Raw genomic sequence first — 18,026 nt, 5'->3', positions numbered from 1 at the left:
CATAATTTTGTGTGTCCATTCTCTCTCTCTCTCTCTCTCTTTCTGCGTACGCACAGATAACAGCTCGCGAGTCCCGATTTTCACCTCTTCTTCCACTTTTAAAATCATTTGAATGTGTTAATTGGCGAGACAAAACACGTCCAAATGATAAACTTTCACTCTATAATGGTTAAGTTTAGCAGTTAATCGCCGAATCACATGCGTGCTGAACCGTTGGACCTTATCCGTACGGATCATGGATTAACTGCGATCCATTGCACACCTAATAATTAAAGAACACACTTATCATTATGATTACTATCTTACCAGAGATGGAGAAAAATCCTACTCCAGTAAGTAAACGTGTCCCTGTGAACCGGTCCTCAAAAATGTTGGTATTCAAAAGCACTTCCCTTCATGTTTTTGCAATACAATATGAACACAATAAGTACATTGTACTTAATTTTTGATGTAAGTACATAGTAGTTAAGGCCACATAATATAAAGTGGGACCTTGAAAGAATTTTTGAAAGAAGTCTCTTATGCTCACCAAGGCTGCATTTATTTGATCAAAAATACAGTAAAAACAGTAATATTGTGAAATATTTTTGTTTTCCATTTTAATATACAGTAGTTAACATTTGAAGCGGATCAAAAAAGTTCATCAAAGTTGTCCTAAGAAGAAGGTTTTTGGACAACTTTGTTGAAAGGTTTTGATCCACTTCAAATGCTGACTACTATATTTTAAAATATATATTTTTATATTTTATATTACATATTTTTCTACATATATTTTTTCTGTAATGCCAAAGCTGCTTTTTTGCAGCAATCACTCTTCAGTGTACATAATCCATCCATCCATCCGCAGTTGTATATTAGAATATATATTTTGTAATATTGAATGTTCACAATGGCCAGTATAGTTCACTTTTTTCTATTCAGTATAGAAATGGGCAAATGTGCAAGTTTGGAGAGACAACAATAACCTCCCTTGATATCTGTTAACACCAAGTAATAATGGTGACATTACAACTTGTCTTATGTTCCACTGAACAGGGCAGCTTGTTCCTGAGGAACTCTGTGAGGATGAGCCGCCCCCTAAAGAGGTGTCCTGTGTAATGGCGTGTTCAGGTGACTGTGTGCTCAGCTCATGGTCTGATTGGTCCTCCTGCTCCCACAGCTGCTCGAGTAAAAACTCAGAGGGCAGACAAAGCCGCACACGGACCATATTAGGATTACCAGGAGAAGGTCAGTTGACTTTCATCTTTCACAGAAATTGAATGACAAAAATGTATTTTTAATTTAAGAAAATTAAGGCGCGCAAATGAATGGTGCATGTGACATGGCGTGGTGCCTCTGAGGATACAGCTTTGAGTATGGCCTGCATGTGTCATTTCCTAATTTCTTTCATTCCAACTGTGTTCCAGTCTCACTGCACATTCCTATCTATTATAATAAAAAAAAATGTTTATAAATAAACAGATAATTTAATGCCGTGATATTGATTTGACAAGGGAAGTAATTTACTCTTAATATCACTCTGAGGGTGACATAACACCATTAATCAGTTTGTTTTTGTGAGTGGAGGAGCAATTTTGCATTCTGTATATTCGTTTCAGAGGAGCAGTGATAAAAATGTGTTCACAGGGTCTCATTTTTCTGTCTGCCTACATACAGCTGTGGGCTTTTCCAATCACACCCGGTCCTTCTGGAATGACAGAAAGAGCTGTGTAATTAAGACTTAAATATACCTTAGTCTAGAGACTACTCCCGCCCCCTCTGCTGCCGCACACACACGCACACACACACACACACACACACACACATATACTGAGTAACAGCATTGTTCATGCTCTTACATACACTTCTCTCTATGCATCTGGAAAATGGAAATAAAGCCCCAACCTCTACACACCATCCACCAAGTGTCATTAATCAGACAAGCCCTTATTAATATTCAGCTGGTCTACGTTACACTCATAATGAGTCCCTGTGTTATGGAGAAAGGCTGAATGTCAATACAATGTCATTAGCTTCAAGGGCAGATGGAGTAGGAATTACTTTTAATTATAAAAAGTGCAGAAGTAATTTTGGAAGTTGGTCCCACAGAACGTGTCACAGGTGTTCCTGCATCACATGTGAAATACACATTCAGCTTCTTCAGGTTTAGTATGTTCATTTGATTTCAGGAACAATAATATGATGGAAGAAGGTTTTGGGATGCATCAATATGAAATATATGGCTGATACAGATAAGCTGATATTTATTTTGGTTTTATTTTTGATAACAGATTAATGGAAGAGTCTATATTACTAATTTCATTTAATATTACAATATTGTATTGCAACTATATTTCAGTTAAAGGGTTTAAAGGGACAGTTCACACAAAAATGAAAATTATCCCATGATTTACTCACCCTCAAGCCATCCTAGGTGTATATGACTATCTTCTTTCAGACGAACACAATTAGAGATAAATATCCTTAGTTTTATAATAATTAGTTTTATAAAATCCAAGGTTTTTAATGGTTGTGAATGGGGGGCCACTTTTTGAAGTCAAAAATAATGCATCCATCCATAAAAAATTAATCCACACGACTCCATGGGGTTAATAACTGAAGCAAAGCGATGCGTTTTTCCATATTTAAGACTTTATAAATTCAAATAACTAGCTTCCGGCGGACGACCGTACACAGAAATGCGCAAGTCGACTTGCGCCAAATGAGTAATCCTCTGACGCAATGTATGATGCAGGATGTTGGACGCCTCTGACGGTTCAAACAAATAGGGCTGTGCAACAAATTTAAGCTCCTCTTCTCTTATATCGAAATCCTCCGAAATATCTCTTTAAAAGTAATCATTTTGGACTTATAATCCATGACCAGTGATTTGTTTTGCTCTATCCTCTGCGCCTCCACGTTTGTCATTACATTGTGATTCAGGTCAAAGGATACTCTTCCGCCCGCAAATTGACTTGCGCATTCTGTGTACGGTCATCCACCGGAAGCTATATTTGAATTTATAAAGTTTTAAATATGGATATTTTTCTTACAAAAACACATCACTTCGCTTCAGAAGGCCTTTATTAACGCTCTGGAGTTGTATGGATTACTTTTTTTATGGATGGATGATTTATTTTTGGCTTCAAAACACGGCCCCTCCATTCACAACCATTATAAACCTAGGAGGACTAAGGATATTTTTTAAATATCTCTGATTGTGTTCGTCTGAAAGAAGATAGTCATATGCACCTAGAATGGCTTGAGGGTGAGTAAATCATGGGATAATTTTCATTTTTGGGTGAACTATCCCTTTAACAGAAATGTTGTTAATAGTTGTATTTAGCGATAACAACACTGGTAAACACGGTGACATTGGCTCTTTCAGCAATGTGCTGTTTGTTTGAGGAGCCCAACAGCAAAGTTGACTCAATCAGTGGTGTGAGTTTGAGGCAACCAAACTTAGTTTGTCTCATTTTGTCAATGAAATCTTATTTTTTGAAAATTCATTTGATGCTGGTGGTTCAGAAATTACATAATGAACAGTTTCTTCTATTCATATATCTACATCTTTTCACATGTCCCAGTAGATTTCTGTTTCATGCCTCTTATGCTCATGTAGCTCGTTAACATTTTATGGAGCATTAAAGCAAACTTAAGAGAGGGTTTTCCATCTGTAATGCAGTTAATGATCTTTTTCATTTCAGCTAAGGCATGTCCAGCTGCTACTGCTCTGGAGGAGTGGAGAACTTGTAATGATCATCCATGCATCACATTCTACTGGGAAGCGTCGCCATGGGGACCATGCATTGAAGACTCCTCCATGAATCTAAATGGCACCGGCTACTGGAACGGAACGGCCACCTGTGCTGTCGGGGTGCAGATTCGTAAAGCGGTCTGCATGAAAATGGGCGTCGGGCCGGTTATTCCCAAAAGGTGCCTTATTTTTATGTATGAAATTTATAATCTGTGGATTTGTGTATTTCACCACACTAAAAGTGTTTGCAGTGGCGTTTTGTGGAGGTTAGATTATTAAAGCACATAGATTTTCCAACATTGCTCATAGCTTGAAGTTGAAATGGTATATTTTACTAATCTTTGGTGATCACTGCTTTTTAATATTAAATAACATAGAGCACTTACTTTTCCTTTCAGATACAGGCAATAATGCTTTGTTCAGACAGGCAGCAATCTGATTTTTTTTATTTTATTTATTTTTTTATTTTTGGGATAATCCGAGTTAAAGGGATAGTCCACCCAAAAATGAAAATTCTGTCATCATTTACTCACTCTCAAGTTGTTCCAAACCTGTATGAATTTCTTTCTTCTGCTGAACACAAAAGAAGAAATTTTGAAGAATGTCAGTAACCAAACAGTTGATGGACCCCTTTGACTTCCATGGTATTTTTTCCCCCTCCATACTGTGGAAGTCAATAGGGTCAATCAACTGTTTGGTTACCCATATTCTTCAAAATATCTTCTTTTGTGTTCAGCAGAAGAAAGGAATTCATACAGGTTTGGAACAACTTGAGAGTGAGTAAATGATGACAGAATTTTAATTTTTGGGTGAACTATCCCTTTAACTTTTTGTGATTTGAAATCCGTTTAAAATCAGATTTTTTTAAAATGTTTCATTCAGAAGATTTCAGTTAGTTTTTTCATCATTCAGGACATGTTGTGACTCTAATATACACAAAGTGCAGTAGTCCTAGCACATCTGCATCTAAATTCTCTTTCTCAATGTCATTCACTATGTATGAATAGTCAAACAAGGGTGCAGTTTTGGACATGGCATATGTATGAATGGGTAAAATGTGGTAATGCTCATGGCTACCTCTCTGTTATGTCTCTTAGCATTGTTGGTACTAGCCTAGGGCAGCCAATATAGATCGATATACGATTTATTGACTGCACTGTCTGAACAAATGTGTCTGATCTCTACTAGGATTTATGTGGTGTATGAACAAAGCTTAAGATTCCCTTATTCCACCAAAGGAAGTATAGACAACCTTATCAAATACATTCAAATAACTCATCAAATATGTGCTGACATTCAATTCAGAACGTCTTTGTAGGGTTGCAGTTTTACAATGTGGCCGGTTTCCTTTTAAGGGATCATCCATTTTTATAGCTTTATCTTTTAAACACTGTCAGCATTTTCTCTCCCAGATATATTATATACAGATATATATTTCTCTCCCAGTATATTTTCAAATACAAGTGCATAATATCAGTAAGGCATGCATATTTGGTCAATAAAGAAATTCCCAGAGAAAAATAGTTCCCTCTGCTAGCTTTTGTAAATATATGTACATTTAGTTTGATCAAAGCGCTAAATTAAATCAGATATTTTTAGACACTTCTGCTCTGGGATGCGTCTTTGAGGCATCCTGCTACTGTACTGTACAGTCCTAAAATCCTGCTTTGACAGTTTTCCATTCAAACATCATGTTTACACTGCATGAATGATGTACAGTAACATCAGAAAGTGGTTCTCGAGATGTTCACATTTCCTTGACCTTTTCACTAGGGAAAATCACTTGGTTTACTTGTGCTGAAGCCGTATCTTATACATTACGTCTGTCAGTATTCTCAGTCTTGTACTGTGAGTGGCTCTGAGTGCAGGCTGGACTGTTTCTCTCTGTTTCCTCTATGAGAGGTTCATGTTGCCCCAGGTCTTTCCTTGATAAATGTTTCCTGTGGGAGTGGTGTAATGGCGCTTTGGGTGAGATAAAATGTTCTATTGCATTGCATGGAGAAGATATTGTGTTGTGCATCAGGAAAAGGGGCTCATAAATAATGCAGTCTTTTATCCATTTCTTTCTGTTATATTAATGACACCAACGTAAAGTGAGTTTATGGGCTGGCGTATTTCACTGGCCTGGTTCTAGGTTTCAGCTTTACCTCAGTTTTGGGAATGCGCTGCCTGGAAACACATGCCAGTTTTTGTCTTTTTAGTAAAAATATCTAATATATCTATTAGGGATGTAACAATGTTATCAAATATCGTGGTATCGTGATAGCAAAATTGTCTCGATATTATCATGGTCACATGACTGTATGAAACAATACGTCTTCCGGCCAAAAAGTGTAGTTTTTTTTTCAGCCCAGTTCCAAAAACGGTTCTGGTGTGATGGGTGGGCGAAGTGCGAGAAGCATCTCCTTTAATAGAGACGTCTCACCTCATGAATATTATAGCAATGAATGCACTGAAAAGCCCTCGCGCTACTCATATACGTCACATATCGAGAAAGAGAGAGAGCTGCACAAAGGCAAACTGCATGATTAATCTTTAAAAGATCGCATTCTCGATTTCATCACCCACATGATCTAATTCCTAAATTACAACGATTCGTCCATTTATATTAAACCTTTGACAAAAATAAAATCGCGACATTCAAATCGGCGTTCACGCTGCCATGTTTAGATTTAAACAGCTTCACAAACAATCTTGTCAAACACACAGTATCATTTCTGTTACAAATATTCCAATTATCGCAGAAGCGTACAAAGGTGTATTATTCAGATAAACGCTGATGTCATTACCGATCAAAATCACCTTTTGAAAGTGCTTCTAATAACGACTGTATCGATTACATTTTTACGCCACTAGGTGGCAACAAATTACTGTTAAAAATGTATTTATCACTGAATCATTCTTTTAGAAACAAGTGAAGTCTATGAATCTTACAAAAATATTCTGTTTCACCTGTCTGGATCTTACATGTGTGTTCAAGTATCTTATTTATGGCCATTAGTGATGTCCAGAGGGGATATTTGGTTTTAATGACCCTACAAGTTCGATTAAACCATCAAAATATGACTTATATATATATGAGAGAAGAACGAAACACTAAATAGCAAACTACAGCTATAGGTTTTATTTTACTATGCAAAAAAAATGCATAGAACAACAAAAAAATTCACAGGAAAAAGCATACATTGACTACAACATAATCAGTTATTAATATTTTGTTGGTTCTCTTTTGTTTTTGCATGTGTTCGTAATTTTTTTGTATGACAGCCTGGCCAAAAATTGTACATACAATTTGGCATGTTTCATTGCGTTATCACAAATAAATCAATTGACTGCCAGCACAACTATGCAATATGCTTATAAAATATTTAACAAATGTTTAATATTTAAATAAGGCAGTGGCTATTTGCAATAAGTGCAACAGATGTAAATGATATTTACAGTAAATGAAAATAGCAATATATTCTATGTACACTAAGTAACAATAGCAGCATTTTCTTAGCGATATGCTATTTACACAAGGTGAAAATAGCGATAGATTCTATTTACTCCATGTAAAGTATCAGTTCTTTGCAATAGACCTTATGTAGCCCCGCCCCTTTTCAGCGTTGCGCTCGTTGTCTTTTGACTTCCGGTTTGTATTTCCACCGCGATCTTACATATTTATGAATGAACTGCTCGTTTTAAAATCTTCCCGGTCTACTGACATTTGTTAAGGCATCTGCTTTAAACATTACAATGCTCATGATAACTTTCATTAACTCTACAACACGTAAATCCACTTAACCAGCTAGTTATTCTTTGACAGCGATGCCATAGAAATGTACAGAGCTACCACAAAACGGAAGTTCAAAGACAATTTTATAAAGATGGCGGTGCGCTTGTTTCTCTGGCGCATAAGGTCTGTAAAAGTAAATAGTAATTAGATGCTATCTATACTTTCTATTGGCAGCTACTATTTGCACCTCAGTTTTTTTTGTACATTACAGGATGCAATAATATCATAGAATGTAAATGATTATTAAAATTATTTAATAGATGCTGCCTTATTGGGAGAAAGAGAACCTCCCTACATCTTCCCCTAACCCTACCCAATAAACACTTTTAATATTATTAATATTAAATAAATACTCGTTCGCAGTTTATTCCCACTTTTAGAAAATTATTTTCATTTTTATTGAAAATAAACGCGAGCTCAGCAAAAGGCGGATTCGAACCTGCGTCAATCGCGTTAAAAGCCTCACAGATGCAAGCCTTACTCGCTATTGCTGCACAACTGAAGACATTGAATTCTGCGTCTCTTTTTTAAAACTTGAGTGGCCCGACCAGACATTGATGGGCGGAGTTAATGTAAATAGCATTTGCCAACAAGGGTTTCTATTTGCACTTAGTGTAAATAAAGAGTGAAAATCTCAATTTTTCTAAGCCAAACATCACTTTTGGCCACTACTGTATTTATTTTATTCAAGCATGAATCTAACAACATCTAGTAAGATTTTGGCTTTTTAGGCTTATTCTCTGAAAACAAATATTGATGTATTACACATCTTTACTTCTCAAGTAAATCTTTTAAATCTTGATTTAGGGGTGTTTAGTCATTTACTGGAAACAAGACAAGCATACTGATTAAGAATTTTTTTTTTTTTTTTTTTTTTTTTGCAATGTAAACCCTGCATTGAGTTCACAGTGGGAGAGCATTTGCGAGAGCTTGAAAGGCATAACGTGTGTTAAGGAGAAAGAGGTGTCAAATACAACTGTGTTTACAAATGAATTGGTAATCTAAGCTTCTTTACAGTCGGGAGAGGACAAATCACACTCTGGTTTATAGTGGTCTGTTGACACACACGCTCTCACTCACAGATGTACTGAAGCATAAATTGCAGATGGGTGTACTGTATATGGCATGTATGTGTTTGATGGTGTGAGTAAATTTATGTGTTTGTGTCACACACATCATATCCCTTGTGTTCTAACGCCTGTACTGGAGGCTGCCAGAACAGAACATCAGTTATATAGAACATGTTCTGTCATCATATGAGAGCGGCTGATATTTAATACGTAGGTGGAGTATGTTCAGATAACTCTGCTTTATTTAAAACAGCAGGGCTGAGCTATTTAAACACCCTGATATATGAAATGACCCAACAGGGAGATGTTTGTTTATCTTTCTGCTGCTAGACCTGTTCTTTATTAATACTCTTTTTTTTTTTTTTTATATATATATATATATATGCTTGTATAAAGAGGAAAAGTAACCAGGTTTTATATACTGTAGGTGCAGTGCAACTTGTCTTTCAACATTAAATGTGAAACCGTTAAGTGATCTCAGCCATTTTGAAAGAACTGTTATGTGGTGCAGGATGTTATATTATGTTTGTTTGTTTGTTTGTTGGACCAATGAAATGTGGGTGATGCAAGTTCAAGCTTGATTTCCAAGCTATTTCCCCCTCATTTCAAATCATTTCCTGCTCCTCTCTCTACTGCCACTCTTCCCACTCTCTCCACTGCCACATCATTTCCTGCCTTCTCTCCATTGTCGTTTTAATAAATGAAATCAATTTAATCTACGACCCTGGGTGAATTATTGATTTTTCTAAAACTGTGGCAACGGCAATATGATAGTGTTAAAAAAATAATTGTATTGATTAATGATGATAATCGTAATGAACAAATATTTCATGAAGTGATTTGCCTACAGATAAACTATTTGAATCAGAATAGTTATAGTGGAAATGAGTCATTTCTGCACTTCTGCACTGACTTACTGCTTTTCTAACACTGCAATATGCAATATGTTAAAACTTAATTATACCTAATTATGAATTGAACAAGTGTGTTTTATCATATTGCTTTTGTCATGTGAATTAATGCTTTTTTATAACAGCTTTAAACATGCCCCATCCAATTAAATTTGAAAGGGTTAGTTCACCCAAAAATGAGAATTGTCATCATTTACTTACACTCTTGTTCCAAACCCCAAAGACTTTCATTATCTTCGAATAACAAATGAAGATTTTTTTTTTAATGAGATCTGAGAGATGTCTGTCTCTCCATTGACTCCAGTTTCTGTCCCACTTTGACGCTTCAAAAAGTTCATAAAGAGATCGTAAAACGAATCCATATGAATTGAGCAGTTTAGTCCACATTTTCTAAAGAGACTCGATCACTTTATATGATCAACATGTTTCTGTCTGTTGTTGCAGTGTGAACATGACAGTTATTTTTCATAAACCTCTAAATCCATTGGCCAACTTGTTTGTTGGTGTTTGTTGTCATTTGTCTGTGTGGTTCAAATTGGCCTTAATACATGAGAATGAACCTCATTGGTTCTCGCACATTAAGCAAACATGCTTGAGCTTCTGTTTGCCACAACTGATGTGTGCGTTGAAGAATGTTTATATGTGAATAAAAGTTCAAATTCAGTCTATTGATCATATAAAGTGATCGTGTCTCTTCAGAAATTTTAGACTAATGCTGCGTTCACGTGATCTCAGAATTATCGTAAATATGAGTTTCCTAGGTAAAAATTGCACACGAACACCCTCCCATTTCAGAATTTGAATGCGATGAGCTCGTAATCACGACTTCAGAAGTGGGAATTATCAAATTTCCGATAACACGTGAAGGCAGCATTAATAGCTCAATTCATATGGATTAGTTTTGCAGTCTCATTATGAACTATTTAAAGCGTCAAAGTGGTAGTTGCATAGACGGTCAATGAATGGACAGAAATCTCTCAGATTTCATTAAAAATATCTTAATTTGTGTTCAGAAGATGAACAAAAGTCTTACGGATTTATAACGACATGAGTAAATGATGACATAATTTTCATGTTTGGGTGAACTATCACTTTAAGCTGGAACAATACATAAACGCTTTGTTTATTCTTTGTTTTCATAAAAAGGAAAAGACAGTGTCAACCTGTTGTCTTCAGTGATGTCTCCTCTTTTTACTGATTTCTTGCATTTATCCTCCACCCCCTCTTTTGTTCCTTTCCTAAAGCTGTGTAGCATCATTGCCTTTAGGTGATTGCCCTCTGTAATGACATTCTGCTCCACAGAGCACAAAAGTGAGAGAGAAACAGATGATTCATGGCTCTGTTCTTTCTTGTCCCCTGCTTTGATGTGTCCTGTTTGCTGGTCTCCAAAGTCTGTATTTGGTAGAGGCCTGCTGAGTCCCACCGCCTCTCTTTAGAGCTGCTGCATGCTGGGAAGTGAACTGAGCCTGGAAATGAAATGTCCAGAATCCAGCTTACAGGGATGGACATTCTCTAAGGAGCAACATGCTCTCAAAAACATGCAAAAAAACATGCACATACTTGCACTCACAAGGACACACGTGAGGCAAACTCCTTAGTAGGACATACACCCTAGTGCATATATAAGGGATCATGTGCAGTCAACCAGATATTATCACAAAATAATGGGTCTTGTTTCAACCTGAAGGGGTTTGTTTTTGAAAATGACCGTCTGGCTGTACATTATCCCTTATATGTTCACTAGGGAGAATGTCATTATCCTTCCTACCACACAGCTGTTTACCAAATAGATCAATGTGCATGAAATATTTAAGTTGAATTTCTTTTAATGTTTTATAAGAAACCGATACTGGAGAGAGAGAGGAAACAGGTACATTATGGAGAAAAAAAAAAGTACACACACCAGATGGAAAGTAAATATAAGTATACTGTATACATATTTATTCCACTGAAGACGGTTGAAGTTACATTTGATATTTTTATTAAATAAAAAAAATATAAAGTTTAATTGTTATTTGTTAAATTGTTACACATCAATATTGTCTAGATAAAACTGCAGAATGAATACACTACTGTTCAAAAGTTTGGAGTCAGTAAGATTTTTATTACTTTCATTTCGCAAGGATGTGTTAAATTGATCAAAAATGACAGTAAAAAAAAAAATGTATAATGTTACAAAAGATGTATCATGGTTTGCACAAAAATAGTAATCAGAACAACTTTTGTCAACATTTATTTTGATGATAAATGTTTCTTGAGCACCAAATCAGCGTATTAGAATGCTTTCTGAAGGATCGTGTGATACTGAAACTGAAGTAATGGCTCGCAATCACAGGAATAAATTGCATTTTAAAATATATTAAAATAGAATACAGTTATTTCTAAATGGTGCTAATAGTTCATAACATTACTGTTTTCACTGTAGTTTTAATTAAATAAAAGCAGCCTTTATTTTATTTTTCAAAAGCATAATTTTATAATATAAAAACTTACCATCCTCATACTTTTGAATGGTAGTGTACATCCACATATTATTTTGGGGAGGAAAAAAAATCATGGAGTGTACTTATTTTTTTACACGTTGAAAATTGCCAAATATATAATCACTATGTATAATCAATTACACAAAAATATGTAACCTTGGAGCACTGTGATCGACCAATCAGAATGAAATATTTTAGAGCACTGAATATTTTTCCATCAGATTACACAGTACAGTATAGGGAGCTGTGTGGGCACTCTCCCTTTATCTCTCTCTCTCTTAAGAAATATAAAGGCTCACATAGCCTCTCGCTTGCCGTCACTCATACCAAAATAACTCACCTTTACCGTATACTCACTCAGATACAATCAGCTGCAGCCTCTGCTGGTAAGAAGCAATAAATATTACATCAACTTCCCTACAGTGTGGTCGTGATCTTCTGTTGCACAGATAGTGTCATTGTAACTGTTGTATCTGTACATGATAATGTCTGGATTTGTGTGGTACAGTAAATCAAGCTGAACATAGCACCAGCACAGATGATATCTGCACCCATGGTAAAAAGGTCAAGGACAGAGCAACTGCAGTATGAATTAAGACAGCTTATCACTGATCCTGAAAAAAAAAAAAAAATGTTCCTTCTCTCTGTTCTCTGTGTGTGTCATAGGTGTCCAGAATCTGCCCGACCGGACACCATTCAACCCTGTTTACTGCCCTGTAGGAAAGATTGCATTGTGACTCCTTTCAGTGAATGGACAGCCTGCCCTTCCACATGCCTGCCAGGTATTGATACAATCTCCTCACACAACCTTTAGCTGTGACATTTTGGTGGTAACTCGCATACAGGGATAGTTCACCTGAAAATAAAAAGTGTTTATTTACTCACCCTCATGTCTTTCCAAAACTGTATGCTTTTATTTTTTTTACTGTGGAACAAGTAGACATTTTTAATCTTCATAGTGAACATGTACACTGCCGTTCAAATGTTTGGTAAGATTATTTTTTTTTTTAATTTTTTTAATGTTTTGATCATCTTATGTTCACCATGGCATTTTTTATCAAAAATACAGTAATATTGTGAATTGTTTTTACAGTTTAAAATAACTGTTTTCTATTTTAATATATTTTAAAATGTAATTTATTCCTGTGATGGCAAAGCTGAATTTTCAGCATCATTACTCCAGTCTTCAGTGTCACACGATCCTTCAGAAATTATTCTAATATGCTGATATAATCCATAAGAAACATTTCTTATTATTATCAATGTTGAAAACAGAAAACATTTTTGTAGAAACCATGATACATATGAAAGAACTGCATTTATTTGAAATAGAAATTCAAATAAAGACATTATAAATGTCTTTACTGTCTCTTTAAATCATACTGTCCCCAAACTTTATCTACTGTAGCTCCATAAAGGACCAAAAAGGCACCATAAATGCATCATAAAATGGTCGATACGATTTGTGCACTAGTTATGAACTGTAGTATGGAAGACCTATGTTAGGTTTAGTCAAAGAACGTCTTCTTTTGTGATCCATTATAAAAAACGTTGCGTGTTTGAAATAACATTAGAATGAGTACAGAACAGAATTTTATTTTTTTGATGAACTTTCTTTAAATAAATATTCTGGGTTTAATACCATGCACATTATGATTATCACAAAAACTCACTCGTTTCTTGTTAAAGTTATGCGGTCGCGATGTAAGTAAAGGGGGTCATGCATCTCAATGATTTTGAAGCACAATTATGAAGCTTGTATATTTGTTCACATCCACATGAGCTGCAACCTTAAAATGTGTATTATTTGAGTCATAAAGTATCAATATCGATTACGCAATATTGTGGAATCAGTCCCACCTTCTAAATAAAAGAGCCACTCGCCAGTTGTTAAAGTCATCATGTTATTGCAGCCACAGTTAGAAGTGTCCTGAGACGCTCACACATGTGCATTGGCTAGACTAACCTGAAATAAATGCTTTTTTTTATTTTAAGCATAAGAAGCAACATTTATGGGACAGTTCATGTCAGATTTTATTGCTGATTTTAAATGTTATTTAACATCTCCATCAGATTTCAGCATTTCCCCATTCTCTCTTATCTAATAATTTCTTTCTAATATTTACAGTTATTAGAATCTAAAATTCATTACCTCCATGAGGACAGTATATTGATAATGAAAACAAGATTTCACACACTCAAGACCATGCTGGGATGTGATGTCATACACCTCTGCTGTAAAAGCAGTGAAAGTCAGACCATGCTGTATGTGTCATTCTCAGAGGGACTTTTCTTACCAACAGAAAAGTTTTATTACATTTTAATGAGACTATTAATTGACGTTTACTTCCACTAAAGAAACCAGTAAACAGGCATTTATGATGATTGAATCAAATGGTAACATTTGAAGAAATGTTTTAAATAACTGATATCCCCTCTGTAAATAGTGTGCTTTACCCTGTTGGGTCTTCTGTTAATGAGATCACCCTCTTAATTGTGCTATTATCAGTCTTTTAGTAATTAGCAATGTCTAATGAGCCTTACATCGTCTGTTAAATGAAGTCGTTACATCAGCTTAGGATCCATACAGGGAACAGGAAGTGAACTCCACCAGAGAATCATATCATTACCTCTTATCTAAAGAGCTCTTTGAATTGTTCCTGCTGTGGTAATCGCTGTCAGAATACTAATAAAGTGAAAGTAATGTTTTATTTCTGTTTGAACTGTGCAGTGAACAGCACCGTGCCCTCACAGTCACGATACAGGATCATCATCCAGCGGGCGGCCAATGGGGGTCAAGAGTGTCCAGATACTTTATATGAGGAGAGAGAATGTGAGGCTCTTCTGCTTTGTCCTACTTACAGGTGAATAAACTGCAATCGCACTAGTGGTGTACCAATTTATCAGCTAGACCGATATAATGTCTGTGGTCATTTCACTTTTGTGGAGTCAAAAAAAAAAACTTTTACAAATGCACACAGCAGTTCAGAATCGCACACATGAAATATATAAATATATTATACGCTGTTTTGTAAACTCACAATACTTTCCACAAAATACACAAGTCACGCATTGTAGCAGTAATTTACTGCGCAAGTAAATGTCGAGCTAGTTTCTCCGCCTCATGAATAAATGTGAATGCGATTTAGCAGTTGTAATAACTTCTGAAATTGTTATTCTGCAAGGTTTATTCACAAATAGAAGTGGGTTGATTTGTTAATACAATCATAGCTTTAACAGACAGCATTTTGTTTCTCTAAACTCACCCATGAAAAAACATGTTGTACACAAACATTTCAGAAGGGATAATCTGTATCTCTGGAACACTGTGCGACTCTTTCATGCTTTTACAACATGCAAATAAACCTCAACTAATGCTTCTGAATGCCATGAAAAGCACCTGTCATAGGATAAGACCTCAAGGTTTTTTGAATGGTAATAATGAGGCACCACTGACATAGACTGAGCTTCAACAGGCCAGGAAGATTTTTTTTTTTTTTTTTTTTTTAAAGAAATTAATACTTTTATTCTGCAATGATGCATTAAATTAAGCAAAAGAGATTGAAGACTTATATTGCTGTTTTTACTGTATTTTTGCTCAAATAAATGCAGCTTAGGTGAGCAAAGAGACATTTAAAAAAATGTTACAGTCCACAACCTTTTGAACAGTAAGAGTTCAAAATGAGAGTTCAGATGTTCCACTCCATCACATCCTGGAATGTTCACTCATCATTCATTTTAAATGTGGAGGAAGAAAATAGTTTAGAACATTCTAAATTAAATGTGGATTTAATTAAAATGAGATTTATTTATTTCTAATAAAAATTAAATTATCACATGCGTGTTGTTAAGATCATCTAAACAGAGACCAACACCAGTGTGGGTTGAGACCAAGACAAAACCAAGACATTGAGGGGTTGAGACCAAGACAAAACCAAGGCAGGGCGAGAACGAGTCAAGACCACACCAGCACTCCTTTCCACCACAAGAACTTTCCCCAGGAACTAGGGTCTTCGGGGTGGTACTCTGTGTGTTTTGACTGCAGAAACCAGGGTCTAAATAAAATTCTGGGTAAAAATTCTTCCCTCAAAAAGTCCCTGCTCACGATGTAGTACTTTTTCAAAGTCCACAAACTTTCGGGGGTGGGACTTAGACGCTGAACATGCTGATTGGTTGAGTTCATAAAAGCATTGTGATTGGTTGACTCCACACAGCATTTAATTTCAACCACCATTTTTAAAAGTCTTTTGCGGTGGGTGCAGTAAGAGTCGTTTGTTATTCAAATCAACATTGGAGTTAAAAAATATGACCGATGGACCGACAATGAGGTTCAGGATTTATTAAGTTTATATGCGAAGGATGAAATCCAGTGGGAACTGGAAAGTCACGCGCAGTCCTACGTCACCCGACATATCTTCACAATACTTTAGACTGCAATGGAAACGCAGAAAGCAACAGATCTGGAGGGAAAAAGTTCCTGGGACAAATTGTTCCGGGTAATTTCGGTGGAAACAAGGATATATACTGCCTGAGAAATGCCTGCAGTCGTTCTCATATTTGTGAAAACAGCTCTCTTGCTCTTGTCATATTGCTTAATTGTATCTTATGTTATAATATAAAAACAAGCTCTCATATAAGTACTTTTTTGCAATCATATCTTGAATTTTGTGGGCCTTTGTATTTTTTATTTTTTTTTGGCATTTTTGCCATTAATTTCTGACCCGGCACAACAGTAACAAAAGAAATCAAATTCAAAATAAGTTATTGATTGCATTTGAAGCAGGACATTTTACATCCAATCACATTAATAATAATAATAATTTTTATTTATATAGCACCTTTCCAACACCCAAGGTCACTTTACAAAGATAGTTTTAAGAAACAGAACACAAGAAACATCAGTAACAAAGCACAATACACATACCAAGGGCTAAAGAGTAGTATACAGAATATACAGAAGTCGCTTACAAGGTCAAGTTAGTGATACAAACAGAGAGGGATTCAAACAGGACTGAGTAATACAAACAAATAGAGGAATACAAACAAATAACATATCCATAACAAGGTACAATTTACAGATAAAGAGAGTAATATTCAGAGAAAAAAAATTTTTAAGAGGTTTTTGAGCGAAAGAATGGAGGATGCTTGATGGATGTCTTGAGGATGAGCATTCCACGACACTTAAAGACCTGATAGCTATGGGTGATGAAGTATGGACTATGATTGCATTTGAAGCAGGACTATTGACTATTAGGACTATTAACTATTGACCACTCTGATCTCTAGAAGTCAGCATTGGCATCTGCCATTGAAATCCCTTGTAATTAAAACTATTGACAAGAAACTTTATTATGCTGAAAGAAAGTCATTCATTTACCACTGGTTTATAGAATTTATTCATTTTTTTTTCTCATTTGCAAGGCCAGACGAAACTCATTTTCCTGTAAAAGCCCCCTGAATACAAAGGCAATTAATTTCATGTATCATAAAAGACTGTGACAGCATTAGACTGGTTAATACTGATTTAAGTATTGTAACCATAAGGTTTCTATTGATACACATTGTGTTTATACTGGAAGGTCTGCTTACATGTGTACATATGTTATTTCTTGTATTATATGCTACCTGTTATTACCTAAATAATACCTAGCATTTTTATAAGTGCATCTTGGACTATAAAAATGCATTAAAAATGATGTCATTAAAAATGATGTCAACTACTCAGGGGACTTTTTCCCAACATCAAACCATCACTAAAAATCTTCATCTATTTTTCAGTTGGAAGACACACAGATGGCATCCATGTACTCTGGTCCCAGATTCTGTCCAGCAGGGAATGACTGGAGCGAGTGAATCGTGTGGTAAAGGATTAGAGATGAGAGGTAAGAGAAGTTCGTTTCATGTAAAAGAGTGAATTCTCATGGTACAGTACAAAGCCACCTGTTGTTGCTCTGCCTTTGAGCTATATGCTTCTCTGTGCACATATATGAATGTGTTCATTGCTTTGAGCTCTGCTTTGTTCATTGGCACTGTACAAGTGGAAGTGAA

At 35.6% G+C, this 18,026-nt stretch overlaps 1 protein-coding gene across 4 annotated transcripts in view; it reads left to right on the top strand.

Moving 5' to 3' along the window:
* Positions 1–18,026, top strand: part of thsd7ba (thrombospondin, type I, domain containing 7Ba) — a 234,178-nt gene that overhangs the window by 129,681 nt on the left and 86,471 nt on the right. For 3 of the 4 annotated variants that reach the window (XM_051905093.1, XM_051905091.1, XM_051905092.1), the window contains 5 exons: positions 1,036–1,227; positions 3,687–3,915; positions 12,645–12,760; positions 14,710–14,842; positions 17,757–17,860. In XM_051905093.1, coding sequence (XP_051761053.1) covers positions 1,036–1,227; positions 3,687–3,915; positions 12,645–12,760; positions 14,710–14,842; positions 17,757–17,860 — 774 coding nt within the window. Of the gene's footprint in view, positions 1–1,035; positions 1,228–3,686; positions 3,916–12,357; positions 12,761–14,709; positions 14,843–17,756; positions 17,861–18,026 lie in introns of those variants that run through there. The other variant, XM_051905094.1, reaches the window with a different exon arrangement.

Source organism: Ctenopharyngodon idella, chromosome 9 (assembly GCF_019924925.1).
Source record: "Ctenopharyngodon idella isolate HZGC_01 chromosome 9, HZGC01, whole genome shotgun sequence".
Classification (NCBI taxonomy): domain Eukaryota; kingdom Metazoa; phylum Chordata; class Actinopteri; order Cypriniformes; family Xenocyprididae; genus Ctenopharyngodon; species Ctenopharyngodon idella.
The sequence above is the reverse complement of the archived record's forward strand: the minus strand, read 5'-3'. Positions and strand labels throughout refer to the sequence as shown.